Source organism: Sander vitreus, chromosome 22, assembly GCF_031162955.1.
Source record: "Sander vitreus isolate 19-12246 chromosome 22, sanVit1, whole genome shotgun sequence".
In the NCBI taxonomy this organism is placed as follows: Eukaryota; Metazoa; Chordata; class Actinopteri; order Perciformes; family Percidae; genus Sander; species Sander vitreus.
The window spans coordinates 15,379,563-15,395,788 of record NC_135876.1 but is presented as its reverse complement, the minus strand read 5'-3'; the positions used below and the strand labels follow the sequence as shown (position 1 = coordinate 15,395,788).

The 16,226-nt window shown below is 40.4% G+C and overlaps 1 protein-coding gene across 2 annotated transcripts in view; it reads right to left on the bottom strand.

The window, feature by feature from the left end:
• vipr1b (vasoactive intestinal peptide receptor 1b) overlaps window positions 1–16,226 on the bottom strand; it is a 49,319-nt gene that overhangs the window by 18,093 nt on the left and 15,000 nt on the right. For both annotated transcript variants that reach the window (XR_013503845.1, XM_078280991.1), the window contains exons 4-5: window positions 6,636–6,736; window positions 4,526–4,623 (exon numbers count right to left, since the gene is read on the bottom strand). Coding sequence is in view for 1 of the 2 variants with exons in the window: in XM_078280991.1 (XP_078137117.1) it covers window positions 4,526–4,623; window positions 6,636–6,736 (199 nt within the window). In the remaining variant the exon portion in view is untranslated. The remainder of the gene's footprint in view (window positions 1–4,525; window positions 4,624–6,635; window positions 6,737–16,226) is intronic.

Genomic DNA, 16,226 nt, shown 5'->3' with positions numbered 1-16,226 from the left:
ACTTGTGCGGGAGGTGGAGCGCCACCGGTTAGATCTGGTGGGGCTTACTCTCACGCACAGTCTTGGTTCTGGAACCATACTCCTGGATAGGGGTTGGACTCTTTTCTTCTCCGGAGTTGCCCAGGGTGTGAGGCGCCGGGCGGGTGTGGGGATACTCACAAGCCCCTCGGCTGAGCGCCGCTACGTTGGAGTTTAACCCGGTGGACGAGAGGGTCGCCTCCCTACGCCTGCGGGTTGTGGGGGGGAAAACTCTGACTGTTGTTTGTGCATATGCACCAAACAAGAGTTCAGAGTATTCGGCCTTCTTGGAGACCTTGAGTGGAGTCCTGCATGGGGCTCCAGTCGGGGACTCCATAGTTCTGCTGGGGGACTTCAACGCGCACGTGGGTAATGATGGAGACACATGGAGAGGCGTGATTGGGAGGAACGGCCTCCCTGATCTAAACCAGAGTGGTTGTTTGTTGTTGGACTTCTGTGCTAGTCATGGATTGTCTATAACGAACACCATGTTCGAACATAGGTTCAACATGGTTCAACATGTTCACGGCAGAGGCTGCAGCCTCTGCCGTGAAAGAGGCAAAGCAGCGTGTGTGGGAGAAGTTCGGAGAAGACATGGAGAAGGACTTTCAGTCGGCACCAAGGTACTTCTGGAAAACCGTTCGCCACCTCAGGAGGGGGGAAGCGGGTGAACCATCCAAGCTGTGTACAGTAAGGATGGGACGCTGTTGACCTCAACTGAGGAGGTAATAGGGCGGTGGAAGGAGCACTTTGAGGAACTCCTAAATCCGACTAATACGCCCTCTATGGTAGAGGCAGAGCTGGAGGATGAGGGGGGATTGGCATCAATTTCCCTGGTGGAGGTTGCTGAGGTAGTTAAACAACTCCACAGTGGCAAAGCCCCAGGAATTGATGAGATCCGTCCAGAAATGCTTAAAGCTCTGGGTGTGGAGGGGTTGTCTTGGCTGACACGCCTCTTCAACATTGCGTGGAAGTCTGGGACGGTGCCTAAGGAGTGGCAGACCGGGGTGGTGGTTCCCCTTTAAAAAAGGGGGGACCAGAGGGTGTGCCAATTACAGGGGTATCACACTTCTCAGCCTCCCGGTAAAGTCTACTCCAAGGTGCTGGAAAGGAGGGTTCGGTCGATAGTCGAATCTCAGGTTGAAGAGGAACAATGCAGATTCCGTCCCTGGTCGTGGAACAACGGACCAGATCTTTACTCTCGCAAGGATCCTGGAGGGAGCCTGGGAGTATGCCCAACCAGTCTACATGTGTTTTGTGGATCTGGAGAAGGCGTGATGACCGGGTGCCCCGGGAGATACTGTGGAGGTGCTGCGAGTACGGGGTGAGGGGGTCCCTCTCAGGGCCATCCACCTCTGTACGACCAAAGCGAGAGCTGTGTCCGGTTCTCGCAGTAAGTCGGAGCGGACCCGCCCTTTACTCGCAAGGATCCTGGAGGGAGCCTCGGGAGTATGCCCAACCAGTCTACATGTGTTTGTGGATCTGAGAGAAGGCGTATGACCGGGTGCCCCGGGAGATACTGTGGTAGGTGCTGCGGAGTACGGGGTGAGGGGTCCCTTCTCAGGGCCATCCAATCTCTGTACGACCAAAGCGAGAGCTGTGTCCGGGTTCTCGGCAGTAAGTCGGACTCGTTTCAGGTGAGAGTTGGCCTCCGCCAGGGCTGCGCTTTGTCACCAATCCTGTTTGTAGTATTTATGGACAGGATATCGAGGCGTAGTCGGGGTGGAGAGGGGTTGCAGTTCGGTGGGCTGGGGATCTCATCGCTGCTTTTTTGCAGATGATGTGGTCCTGATGGCATCATCGGCCTGTGACCTTCAGCACTCACTGGATCGGTTCGCAGCCGAGTGTGAAGCGGCTGGGATGAGGATCAGCACCTCTAAATTGGAGGCCATGGTTCTCAGCAGGAAACCGATGGAGTGCCTTCTCCAGGTAGGGAATGAGTCCTTACCCCAAGTGAAGGAGTTCAAGTACCTTGGGGTCTTGTTCGCAAGTGAGGGGACAATGGAGCGGGAGATTGGTCGGAGAATCGGCACAGCAGGTGCGGTATTACATTCAATTTATCGCACCGTTGTGACGAAAAAGAGCTGAGCCAGAAGGCAAAGCTCTCAATCTACCGGTCAGTTTTTGTTCCTACCCTCACCTATGGTCATGAAGGCTGGGTCATGACCGAAAGAACAAGATCCAGGGTACAAGCGGCCGAAATGGGTTTCCTCAGGAGGGTAGCTGGCGTCTCCCTTAGAGATAGGGTGAGAAGCTCAGTTATCCGTGAGGAGCTCGGAGTAGAGCCGCTGCTCCTTTGCGTCGAAAGGAGCCAGTTGAGGTGGTTCGGGCATCTGGTAAGGATGCCCCCTGGGCACCTCCCTAGGGAGGTGTTCCAGGCACGTCCAGCTGGGAGGAGGCCTCGGGGGAGACTCAGGACTAGGTGGAGGGATTATATCTCTAACCTGGCCTGGGAACGCCTCGGGATCCCCCAGTTGGAGCTGGTTAATGTGGCCCGGGAAAGGGAAGTTTGGGGTCCCCTGCTGGAGCTGCTACCCCCGCGACCCGACCCCGGATAAGCGGATGAAGATGGATGGATGGATGGAGTTGTGCTAAAAACACTACTGTTTTTGTCCAAAGTGGCCGCTAGAATCAACACAAACTGAAAGTTACATATAGCCACATTAAGCACACAATATTCAGATCATCTCTTCTTCATCCACCCCTCTGTATCCTCCAGTTTCCATATGTAGTGGCAATATACCACATCTTGTAAGCGCACATAGTAATAGTTGTTTAGTTTTGTTAACATAATGAAGGTTTTTATTTCTAATAGCAACTGCTGTCGTAGATTTGTCTTGGAATATGGAAAGCCACAGGAACACGCTTCATGTTTTCAGAGAGAAACCAATAAAAGATAAGCTAAATGAAATCTTGCATTAAGTTTACAGAAGCTTTCATGACTTTTGCTCTCTTAAGTAAAGCTTATTTTTAAGAGATCGCGGTGAACAGACTGTTGCTCCCGACCTGTAATCAGTGGTGTCTTTAAGAAACAGGTGTGACTCTCCACATGCCAACAACACTGTAATCCCCCTGAGCTTCCTTCACACCCCCCCCAACCCCCCACTGCCACTGTCATTACTCTCCTTCTGGCTCACTTTTTTATCCTGACCTTGGCCTGCCTTGTGGCAAACAAAACTCTCAGGTTTCTTTTAGGAAAACATGGAAAGAAGCTCAGATCAGTGTACTCACACAGTGCTGCTGTAAAGAGAATGCATTAGACAAGACAAGAAGAAGAAAAAGAAGAAGAAGGCAAATGTATACAAAGAGCTGTAGATGTTATTGTTTTTAAATTGCATCAGACATAAATAGGCCTTCACATCTTATGTTGCCTTTTTGTAGTTTATTTGTACAATATAATACTTGTATCACTAGATTAGTTTGGCTGTGAATTTAAGGAGATGAAGAGAGCACAGAGGAGGACAAGAATAATTATTTCATAGCTGTGTGGTATGGGGAGTTTTGCAGCAGAGCAAATACAGCACAAAAGAATAAATACATGCACAAATGTAGACGTCCATCTACTATTAGACATTAAAGGGGGTTCTTTTATAGGTCATTGTAACATTCTTGGATGTTAACAGTTTGAATCTCATACAACTGAGGTAGAGAAATTACATCCAATAAAAATAATTTTGCTTTATTATATAATTCATGGACACATATTTTCTATTATTTCTATCATCGATAGGGTTGAAAAGGGTTTGAAAGTATATGCATCTTTCTTCTTGCCTTTTGTAGTTTAACGTAAGCCTCGAAGCTGCATCCTGCAGCTGTGACTGGTTTCTATCCTTCTTCTAAAGAATTGACCACATGAAGCAAGGAATTATAAGGAATTATCATAAAAGTCAATAGTGCAAATTGTTGAGCAACACAACTGCAGTCAAGAGTTTTCTTTTTAAACTTTCTTTACATACTTCAGGTGGGTGCTACTTAAAATCTTTACTGCCCGTTTGCCCCAAAGTCATAACTCTGCAAAATCTGAACATATAAATGATCCACATATTTTTAGATGCAATGTGAATTTACACTTTCTGGGGACATCATTGTCATGAATAATATAATAAAATAATAATGAATCTATAAATCCGTTTACAAATCAGAGAAAAATGCTCCTCAAACTGCTGAATTGCCTGAGAAACAGCACGTTTGAGTTTTCTTCAGTGTCAAAGTAATCCAGTGATAGTTGTCTGCACATCTATGAGTAAATTGCAAACGGGAACTGCTACAGTAACAGCTAATTAGGCATATGTATAATGATGCCAGCACTTTGCCAAATGTAAACACATATATGTATGCTAAAAACATATAGGGCTCAAGTTGTAACTTAGCCCACAGATAACTTTTTATTTTCTTTTTCAAAGTTTCTCTTTATAAATTGAGAATGGTGACGGCCTAATGAGCTGAGTTCTATTAGAAACATTCAAATAGGCAATTGTGTGGCGTGTCTTACTGTATTTCTACATACCTGAAGATACAGAGGATCACAATAGCTGTGGTAAGAGATATGAGGGAAACACTGTGGCCAATGGTGTAGCCGATCTTCACTTGCCAGAAAAACTTGCCCTAAAGAAAAAAAACAGGTCACAGTGAAAAAAACTGAAACAAAAGGTTAAAAGTTGGTGGTTCCTAAATTGAGGGTCAGTCAGTACATTTATTCAAGTACTGTACTTTACATGACTGTTTCTATGATGTGCTACCTAATACTTTAACCCCATTACATTTCAGAGGTTCAAATTGTACTTTTTTTAAAATAAATTTATCTGACAGCTGTGAATACTATTTTGCACATTAGGATTTTACAAAAAACACATAAGATGAGATACAATTCATTGTTACATATTCAATTTACAGTGTAATACTGTATTTTACTGGCCCTCTAACAAGTCATGGTCTTATATTATAGTGAGGCATCACACGCAAAAAAGGGTCAAAAGCAACACCAAAGGACAGCACCTCTTCTTTCTTTATCTCTTTAGATTCTGTGAATGTAATGAAAAAAATCTTTGTAATCTTCTGAAAGTAAGGTAATTCCTCACACCAACGACCTTTTACTGTTTTCAATAAATATTTATTGAGCCACAATCAAAAAATTGTGTCGATCCCTTACCTAAAAATAATCAATACGACTGGATCTGCTTATCTCCAAGCTCCTCCAATATACTGTAATAGCTTACTGGATTTTACTTCAGCACATGTGGAGCCTTTCAGAGTGGCTTCATGAATGAAAATGAGATTAAGAGTTCTGCATCCTGAAACTGAGGTATCAAGAATACAGAAAGGCAGACATCAAATTCCTTTTAGTGTACTCCACCAGCAGGGCCCATCCTGACTTCTTGTGTGGCATACTAATGAGGCTACCTCTGTGACTTGTGAGAGCAGAGTGCCCACCGAGAAAGCTCTTACCACCTTGTAGTGCACATCCACTCTTCACCCTGCTCCACCTTCATCAGCACAGACAAAATTTGCTCTCTGCAATAAAACTAAACTAAATAAGAGCAACGTATGATGTATTTATTCCCTTCCTAACACTGAAGGCAACATGAATAACCTCTATAATGACTCATAATGCAGAAGCAGGAACTACTATCTGACTCAGCCTTTTCAATGAAAAGTGTGTTGTGCTTCAAAGACATGTGCTTGCTTCAGCAAACATATTATAATTACATTGGGTCAAAGAGGCTATGTGCAATATGAAAGGAGTCGCTTGCAGTACCAACCAATCGATAATTATCACCTGACTCTGCAGTCCTCCTCAGTTTTTTCAGCCCAGACAGACAGTTAGTGACTAACTGCTGGACACAGTGGGGCATTTAGCTCCTTAAGAGACAGATATTTTCCACAGGAGTTGGTGTGGAGTGTGTAGAGAGTAAATATTGGGCCTACATTCATCAGGTGGCCAGAAACACGACTCCAAATGAATGCTAAAGTTGTCAGGTTTAAGCATGGCAGCAGGCTTAGTTTATCTAGACTCTCAAAAGTTAAAAAATGAACCTATCAACACCTCTAAAGCTCACTGATTAACAGGTTTTAGTCACATGATTCATCCATAGCCTACACAAACAGAATTTAAAAATGACAATTTGTGGTTCCATCAAAAGGCTGAGCTCCATATTGATCAGCTCCATTGATCAGCTCCATATCTAGTTTTCATCTAACTCTTGGCAATAAAGCTTATTTTGTACAATCAATTCCTTAAATAAAACTCAGCAGGAGCAAAACATATTTATTTCTGTATGTCTACAGAAATTAGCTGTTTATTCCACCATAACAATAACTGAAACTGCACTACTTTTCGAAGCTCTAGCATGGACATACAGTTTCAGTGTTAGGTTACAGATGTGTAAACAAAATAACAAAGGGCAAAAAATAAACTCAAAAGGCAAAACAAAATACAACAGCTATCTTCCTGATTGACCCAAGACACCCACCCACAGAGAAAAGAAAAGATGTTCTGACTCAATTCTTCCTGCCCACTGATTCTCGAGATAGTTTCCCACTGTGCTGCTGAGTTCAGTCACAATGGGGCCATTGGGTATCTGTACTGCTGCCTCTAATGACTGCCGCGTTTTACTCACATCATCACTGGTGCTGTTGAGATTGTATCCACAGTTCATGGCAATGTCAATGGGATGCATCTCAGTCCAGCCGTCTGCTGTGCACGTTTTGGAGAGGTTACCTAGAGATGGAGATGACATAAAGAGGTCAGAGCCACCCAGACAGTAGATTTCTCTTTTACCTGCTCACCAAGTTATTGGTCCAACACTCCATGTACTGCTGTGAGACATACTGTGACATTGTCTGTGGCCTCATATACTGGCTTGTTGGGTCACTGCAAAAAACTACAAAACCTTGAAACTCCACAAACTGTCCGATGACTCTCTCCTGCTAATGTGAGCCATTATTGACTTCTGCATTATCTGTGCTTGCAGAAAGGCTTTTGGCTACTACAGATATTGACATTCTGGTCCTTCTATTGTCACTCACCCAACCCCAAATAAAGACTAAAATGCTCCAGTTAAGGAATTGTAACTCTAGTAGGTAGTGTTGCGTAAACCTGGTTAAAACAACCTTCTATCCTATAATAGATACTGTTATCACTGGGTGGATTGTGTTCAAAGGTTTTTTTGAGTAAAAAATGAAGTAAAGAGTGAATGAAGTGCTACATTTATGTATGTACCACACACGAGTCATATGGAGGCAGTCAGGGTTGATGGTGGGTGGTGGGGCTGAAAGAAAAATGCAGAATTTTTACAACAGAGGCCGGGGTTTGCATCATGAGCCCTGTCTGTGTTTACGTTTAGGCAATTAAGGTTAGCGTTTGGGGTTGCTATACAAGCAGATATTGGATTGCAAGATCAGGTATTTTAGAAGTAAACTATTACAAAGTGAACATTTTACTTTCAGTCTCAACCTTTTGCTACTTGCCAGATTATGTTAATAAACAACCCATTATGATTGCATTGCATTTCTTATAAAAGAAAACAACATTTGCTACAGAATAGGAGACAAGGTTGTCTTATTGTAGAAAAATAATAGGAATGGCAACATTATTCAGGTCAACAGCTTCCTCCTTTCATGTCTGGATTTCACCACCTACTGTATTTAGGGCCACCTGCAAGCAGCAACATATTCACACAATTAAGAAAGTATATTCTGATGGTGTTATGTAGCTGGATAGTGAGTACCGGTAGTTTGTGGGTTTGTTTACTGTCATGCTGGAGTGGGAGTCCCTTGTATCCAACTTTTGTTTTGTTTTATTACCTGTTATTTTTCCTTTCTATTTTTTATAATTAAATCCTGACTATGCAATGATGTTGGCAATAAAATAGAGCCACCTAGAGTCCTGACCTTTCTGGTGGTAGATGTAATGTGCTTCCCATTACTTCATTTGTATTAATATTGATTCTCTATCAATGGGGTTGTGTTTATTCTTTGGCATGTGCTCTTATTTTTTGTTGTTGCAGACATGGTTTTCTTTTGCTTCTTCTGTGGATTTTTTGGATACACGTCTGTAGTCAAGGCATCTTTCTATGTCACTGTATTAATTGTAATCAGAAATTGGTCACAAAATAGAAAAATATTGCTAGAACACCAAGCTTTTAATTTCTTCCTCCTGCATTAGAAATGACCTGCCATTTCTCTACCAAATTAATACTTTTTGTACTTAATTGCAGGGCTATAGGGGGTTTATATAAACAGCTTAACCTAAATGAGACCTTAACCACAACGTAACCACCAACTTGCTCAAATGTAGCCAACTAGGACCAAATGTTATCATGTAAGGCAATGGGCTGTGGAGGGAAACAGCAGGAGGTTTGGTGTGTAAAAGTGCTGCTCAGTCAGGGAAAGGTCATGCGATTGAAATGTTGCGTTTTGGTTGCTGCTGTGGCTGTATTTAAGTGTCATGCTGGGATGATGATGTTTGTAAATTCCCCCTCATCTTCTCTTTATTTTCTCCTCAATCCATTCCTTTATCAACCACTTTAATGTGTACACACTCTTCAGAGGTTTTTGGAAGTTAAACTATAGGAATGCATGGGCCGAGTAAAAACAATTTTATACATGTACGGATTGTAAAAGCCTCTTCCTATTCCTTCCTAGGTATTGCTTTGTTTTCATGTGCAGATGAGCAGCCACACACACACACACACACACACACACACACACACACACACACACACACACACACACACACACACACACACACACACACACACACACACACACACACGCAGAGGAGCAGCCACACACACACAGAGGAGCAACCACACACACGCAGAGGAGCAGCCACACACATGAAATATTTAATCAACAACATGATCATAGTAACTGACAATTTATGAATTTGTTTACTGTTATTTTCAGACCACAATCTCAACTTTGGTCTTAGGATGATTATAGGATTTTATTTGTTCTGCTAAACTAATTGAAAAAATTATCTTAATGGGAAAATAAGGCAATACTCTACTTACAACTACATTACTATATGAACACATTACTCTCAATCCTGCTTTAGGAATAAATAGGAAATTGGTACAAAATGACTACCCTTCTTGTTTAGTTTTTGAACAAATTATTTCAACAGTAACAGAGCAATATTGTCAGCATATACGGTTGATATAATCCGTTAAAATATTTTTTTCTTTACACAGGCAGAGAGGAACCCACAATATGCGAAGAAGCTCACAGACTGCCACCTCTGAGAGTCCAATTACCATTACACAGTTTAATCTCTGAATTACCATGCAGGAAAAACATTTTTGCAGCATGGTCCTGATGCAGGAACCTGTCACAACTTTATCTTCGGTGTGACAGAACAAAACGTAAGTGGAGCACCATCATCAGCCACAGCACTGAGCCATTTGCAGAGAGTGACCACACCAAGCTAGGTCATGGTCCCATGAAACATTTCTTTTCAGTCTTTAGCTGTCATTTACAACAAAACTAACAGTAAATTAAAGCTCATTCATTCCTGCTGTAAATCACTATTTTTAAATTGGTAATAAAAAGTAGTAGTAATTTCTTTTACTTTAGCTTGTTTTTTGCTGAATACCTTATGTCTCAAAGGATGATTACAGTTTTTCTTGATTGCTTTGACCTACTTAAAGAAACTGGGATGCACTCGGTTTTCATCATCACTGTCTCAGCAGAGCAGAAGACACCTCTTGCAAATGTGTTAACCCTTTCTCATTGGATTGACACATTTTCCCCAACCTTTTGCAGAACAGTTAACACGGATGTCATTCAAGCAGTCCAAACTCCATTGTTTTAGCTATGGTAACCAAACAGAAACCATCTGTTCCTAACTATATTAGAAACTACCTACATCAGTATGAAATCACTGAAGCACCTGTTTGACACTCCTTCACACAAATCTTCAACTAGCAATCAGTCTGCAGGCCTTAAAGGTGCAGCGTCTGTGTTGTTCTTTGCCAAGATGGATGGAAGAGGTCTAAGACAGAAGAGACTGAGTATCAATAGTGGCTATTTCTTATACTCTACAGTAATAGATGTTTATACTTTACTGTAATATATTTTATTTTCTTAATTTCTCATACTGTAATAGATTTTATTTTGTGTAATATTTACAGTATTTCAGTTTTCAGCCACAGTTTCAAAATAAGAATCAATGGAATCAATCAAATGTGCATCAAAGCATTTCTGATTCTGGTTCCAATTCTTTGCAAGAATGCAAATTTGACAACAAATGTCACTGGCATGAAAGCTACGTACAGTAATGGGCTACAATGACAAGCAATGGTGCACTGATTCACACCGAGTGCTGTATTTTGTATTTTGTTGTCCACTGTGTAATGGTTGATTGGAAGAGCTCATACACTTGTTTGCAAGTTGTGTTGTTTGAAGGCAACATTTTTTTGTTGTTGCATATTTTAAATGTTTTGGCACAGTTAGAGCCTTTTGCAAACAAAATGTGTCATTTTGACCATGAGTGCAAGAAAAACTGTAATTAGACATAGCATGAGTGATGATTGCATGTTTTCATATTTGATTTCTCACTGTAATAAAAAAAAAAAAGGCTTTCATCTGAAGACATGAGCTTTCTGGATATTGATTTTTTGTTTATTAAGTATTTGTCTGTCTACGTACCAAGAAACTCAAACAATACATAGATTAGAAAACAAACAGAAACATTCACTTGGACGTGTTGGTATTCCTTGACCTTTTCCACACCAGTAAAAGCTAAAAGGATAAAACTAGAAGAGTCTACAGCTCACAATAACATTGCTAACATGCTGTTGTTTAGAAGGTATGTTTTACCTATGTATTACCTAGTACATGTTTAGTTAGTAGTTAATTAGCATGCTAATAATCTTATCAGCACTTACCAAAGTACAGTTGAGGTTGATGGGAATACCATTAGTCTGGCAGGTAGTATTGGACAAATTAAAGTTTTGACTTGTGCTACATTAAAAGTTAAAGGACTAAGTGGCGAGACAGACATGTCACTTCATGCTGCTCCCTTAGGTCATATCAGTTAGTCACCTTACGAGTGTCTTCTTAAACTGGAAATGTTAAAAAGGAGAAAGATCTGCAGATATATCAACCTGCCATCAGCGCCAGTGAATATGTGGAGAAAATGAATCAGAAAGACAAAAAAAGTAAAAGACAAAGAACGTGGGTGCTAACTTGGGGTATTTCAGTTTTTTGTAAGTTAAGTTGTAGATTTATGTGAGCTGCAGTCTCAGTCCGTGTCTGTTTAACTCTCCAGAGGAGTTTAGGTCGAGCTGTTTCTGTCTCATTAGATTTGCCTTGAGTTTAAAAAGGTAAATTCCTGCAGTATTTGATGCACTATCATCCTTGTTGGCAGTGCCACCTTCACATGAGTTAATATGATCAAACCTTCAGTCCCCTTTTCCATTGTTGAGATTTTATGAAGCACTTTAGTTTAGTTTGTGTATTGGATTAGCCATTACCAATCGTGCAACATGTTAAAAGCACATTTTTATAGTTTTAAGTCTGGGATAAATAAATAATAATAAATAATACCATTTAAGCTAAACCTCAAATTGAGAGTTTAGAAGATTGTAAAAAAAATACTTAGTGTTAGCATTGTACACACTTGCTGTTGGGATGATTTTGTGTAAATGCTGAATGTGCAAACTTCCTTTCAAAACAGATGAGGTGAATCAAGGTAAAAGCTACTCCTTGTTGAGTTCTTATTAAAAAAGGTAGGTAGGCAGTCACAAAGGAGATGTAGATAAAGACGTCAATCATTTTTTTTAAATCTAAGAGACAGCTGAGATGTGGGTTTTCTAAAAAGTAATCAATATGACGAAAAGGTCATGAATTTTTTTTACTTTCAGTGTGTATGAAGGTAAAGATTTTCATTCCAAAATGGCATTTGGGCCCTTCAGACCCTTCAACTGATTTTATATTTTAAGATATTACCTGTAAATAAAATCTAAAACTTCCTGCACAGAGGAACAGTTATGCACACCATGTGATAAAGGCAGGTACATTTAGTAAAGAACCTTTTGTAATTGGAATTTCTTTAATATTTTGGCAAGAAAATGATGGATAATGTGCAAGGGTGTTCCTGTAAAAACAGATTTGCTTAGATTCTACTGACAAGTGTACTTGGTAAATACAAATTACGCTATAATGCCAAATTCAAAATGTATTGTTTGGACCATTAATCACTGCCAGAACACAAAATCATACTAAACATGAAAAATAGATGAACGGTCATGGCTTTGTTACACTGTACAAATAATGTTAGTTGATGATAAACTAGGCAGTTGTCATCTATCCATTCAGCTCTGCCTCAATGGTAAATAAAACTCTCAGTACTATGAATGCTAATTTATGTATTCATTCTCAGGTCTAAGAGGAATCAGACAACAAATTACTTCAACAACAATAATAGGTGGTTGTACAGCACAACATTTTGGAGCTCTCATGGCTACCAATTAGATGAAAATATGTATCCACCTGACAAAGAACTTGTTCTTATTGAAGCCCTAATTGCTTATTACACTGAAATATACCGACAATAATTATTAGAGTGGTAAATGTGTCTCTGATCTAATGCAAATCACAAGAGCAGTTTACTAAAAACTCAAACCCTGATAATCAAGGCAAGATTAAGCATGCTACAAGACACAATTATTACAATTACACAACTATTTAACAAAGAAATGGGGGATTGTTGGCCATTTTAATCATATTCCAATTTCTGATCAGTTTAAAACTCCCCCATGCTGCCATCGGTACATGTGGGGTTTGAAGTGCATTCTCCACTTTTGAAGTGTCACATTTCCGTGTCTCTAATTTTCTGACTCTCTGATGTGCTAATGCTTGAGTGCAGCAACACTCCCAGAGGGGAAAAGAAAGTTCACACGTTAGCATGCACAAATAGCTCTTGGGAGAAATTCTTTCAAATTTGACTGGCTGTTTAAGAGGTGAAGGATTTGCTTTTTCCACACCCACATAATATGAAAATGTATGTGGCAACAGCATTTAAGGTTTTAGGAAGGTTCTGGGATACAAAATGACAAAATGATAGAAAGGACTTCTAGTAGAAACTTCACTTTGTTAAAGAAATATTTGTAAATAAATTAACAAATCCAGATTTACACCTAATCATCCTTTTAAAGAAATGTAAAAATAATCTAAATATTGATGCCACTCTCTTGCCGTTTTTTTCCACTGCATGGTACGGCTTGACTCTTTTTTTGTTTTTCCATCAACAAAAGTTTTGGACAGTACCTGGTATTTTTTTGGTACCACCTCAGTCGAGGTTCCAAGCGAGCTTAGCCGATACTGGAAGGTGGAGTTAAAACACTGCAGACCACTGATTGGTCAGAGAGAACCGTCCCCCTGGCGCGACACGGGACATCCCCTAAGTAGCTAAGCTACCATTAACAGCGACCACAATCTTTCTGCAAAAGTGCCTTAACAACTGCGAAAACCTGCTGCAACTGCAAGATTTTAAGTTATAATATTATTAATTTCATTAGAGGGTCTGTACAGTATATATTTCACAGTGAGGTGATATCTATAAGATAGTGGAAGCGGGAAAGCCCAACCAGCCACATATTCCGATAGTTATGAATTGTTGGATTATAGCACATTTCTCAGTCAAGGAAAGAATGGCATTGACTCGCTGGGTCATAGAGGCAGAGGCACAAGAAGAGCAGGTAAAAAGCTCAAGGGAAATAGCCCAAAGGTGTTAAAAAGAAGAAATTGATATCCATCAGAGATCTGAAAATGACTCTGTTATAATAAAAGATGAGATATGATGAAGGTCCGTTTCAGAGTGTAGCAGTCACAAGGTTGTAAATATGGGCCCCCCTTAAAATTGGACAATGAGTGAAAACAGCCGGGTGTCTGATTGGAGAGCGTGAGAGAGCTGGAGGGCAAAAAGGGGCATAAAAGGTCAGCTGCATCATGGGGAGGTGGCAAATAAAAGTCTTTAAAAACAGCTAGAATTCACCGGAGAGGTTAAAATATGGCTAGTGAGACAAGTTGCACACAGAGCATGAACAAGTGGTTAATACCAGTTTAAAGGATTAAATCCTTGCTAAGCGTCTGGTGGTAACCGGCGCCTGGCAGGAAACGCTTTAGAAAAAAATAATTGCTTAGCTTTTTTGGGAAACGCTCTTGCAGGTAGGTGGTTATCAGCGCAGCAGTATGAAACCAGCTTAAGAGCACCTCTAAAGCTGACCAACACGTTTTGTGAAAAAAATTGTGAAAACGATTTTTTGGTCAGGACCAGAAACTTCTTGAAATCTCCACTGGTTGCCTGGCAACTTTTTCATAACCTTGTATTTAGCATACACACATGGGAGTGAATTAAATCTTCTAACCCAACTCTTAGCAAGAAAGCCAGAATTAAGTTTTCCTCTCATCCCGTTAAATTAGTTTAGTTAGTTAGTAATTTTCTATGTCTTTACACACCAGAAACGTGTCTGACGCGGTGCTGCTACTGCTAGCCTTGTCTGTACACGTATATGTTTCCCATTGATAAAATGAAATACCATGTTAAACATAAATATATACTGATTTTATTACAGCAAAGACAATGTCGGCAGTATTGACGGCAAAATAGGCTACAGAATATTTCGTTCTGTATTGACAGGTGCAAGATTAGAAAATTTATTTTTTTATTTTTTTATTACATTTATATAAAAACCTAGAGACTTTCAAACATCAACATGTCATTTATTAATATGTATTTGTGTCTAAATTACATATAAACATCTTTTCCTATTCTATTATGCCTGGAAACACTACCAACACGCTTGCGTGTCGCGTGAAAAATAGGCGTCGGCACGCGTTTTCGGTGCGGCTCAGGCCGCGCCTGAGACGTGTGTGTCACTCAGGCAGTGTGTAAGCTCTAACCTGTTAACATGGGAGCCGAAATATAAACGAGAACGCCACACACCTGACACTCTCACGCGACGCAGCCAGTGTGTAACAGGCATAAGTCAACACGAAGACCAAATTCATTACGTAGAATGGGACATTGGTCACTTAGGGCACTTACTTGGTCTGAAAAAGGCAGCAGTTGGTAAAGAGAGGCATTTTTAAGAAAATGTAACAGCAACGTGAATTTAGATATAAGCCTGAATTTGCGAGGAGTCTTAATTACGCGTTTTAAACAAGGTTAAAGAGTGCTTTTACATGTGGTTTTGTGGTAATGTGTTTAAAAATGATGGAGAACCATGGAAATTACTTTTGAATTCTCTTCTTGTATTGTCTGACTCCTTCTCATCACTACAATGATGTTGCAATGCAGAAGAAAGAAAATACCATTTGAACGAAAAAGTGACCAGAAGGCAACGTCCATTTATCAGTAACCTAGCAACCGTGTTCTCACAGCACCAAGCATATAGCACTACTGATGTCAAAAATACAAATGTGTTTTGAAGTCCAGCAAAAGACTTTATCTAACAGAAAGTTTCTACCCACTAGAGAGCAGCGCAGCATTATTTATGTTGCGATTTATTGCAGAGACCCAATTTAACAGATCGACGGTGACGTCAGTGTCATTTTCCTTTTCTGTTATTCACAAAGTCTCCAGAGTCAAGAATTGAGGCATTACACTAAAGAAAAATAAGTCCCTGTTTGCTAAGTCAGGTAGTTCATAGTACAGGTATTGAAAACAACTGAGTCTTTAAAAGAGCGTGACCAACAAGGTTTTAAAAGACAAGAGAGGCAAATGGCAGAAATGCAAAAGACAAGCAAGGCAAGATTACAAAAAGACAAATTTGAGTCCTAGCCTTTTAGTAGGACCATTAACAAAATGAAACGATTTTTGGTCATCTAAAAGTGGGGCAGGAAGAAAATAGAACCCCGTTAATGAAGTAGAGAGCTGGAGAGCAAGACTCCTTCTAGAGAGACAAAAGGTGATTCAACAAAACAACATTTTTCTAATGTTTCTCCTTCTTATCTTAGGTAAGTGAATCATCTCTATTCCTCCATCCTATTTGCCTGTGCTTGTTTCAAAATAAAGGTTAAAGGATGAGCTGGATTCCTCTTTGTTTTCTTAGACCCTGACTGTAATCTGTGACTGAGTTTACATGCACATTTTTTAATCTGTCTCATGTAAACGCTACATACTGTTTACAGTAACCTAGATGAACTGTTATCCTGGGGTTGAGGTAGCTGGAGAACTCCCAATATCTATCTGAAATATATAT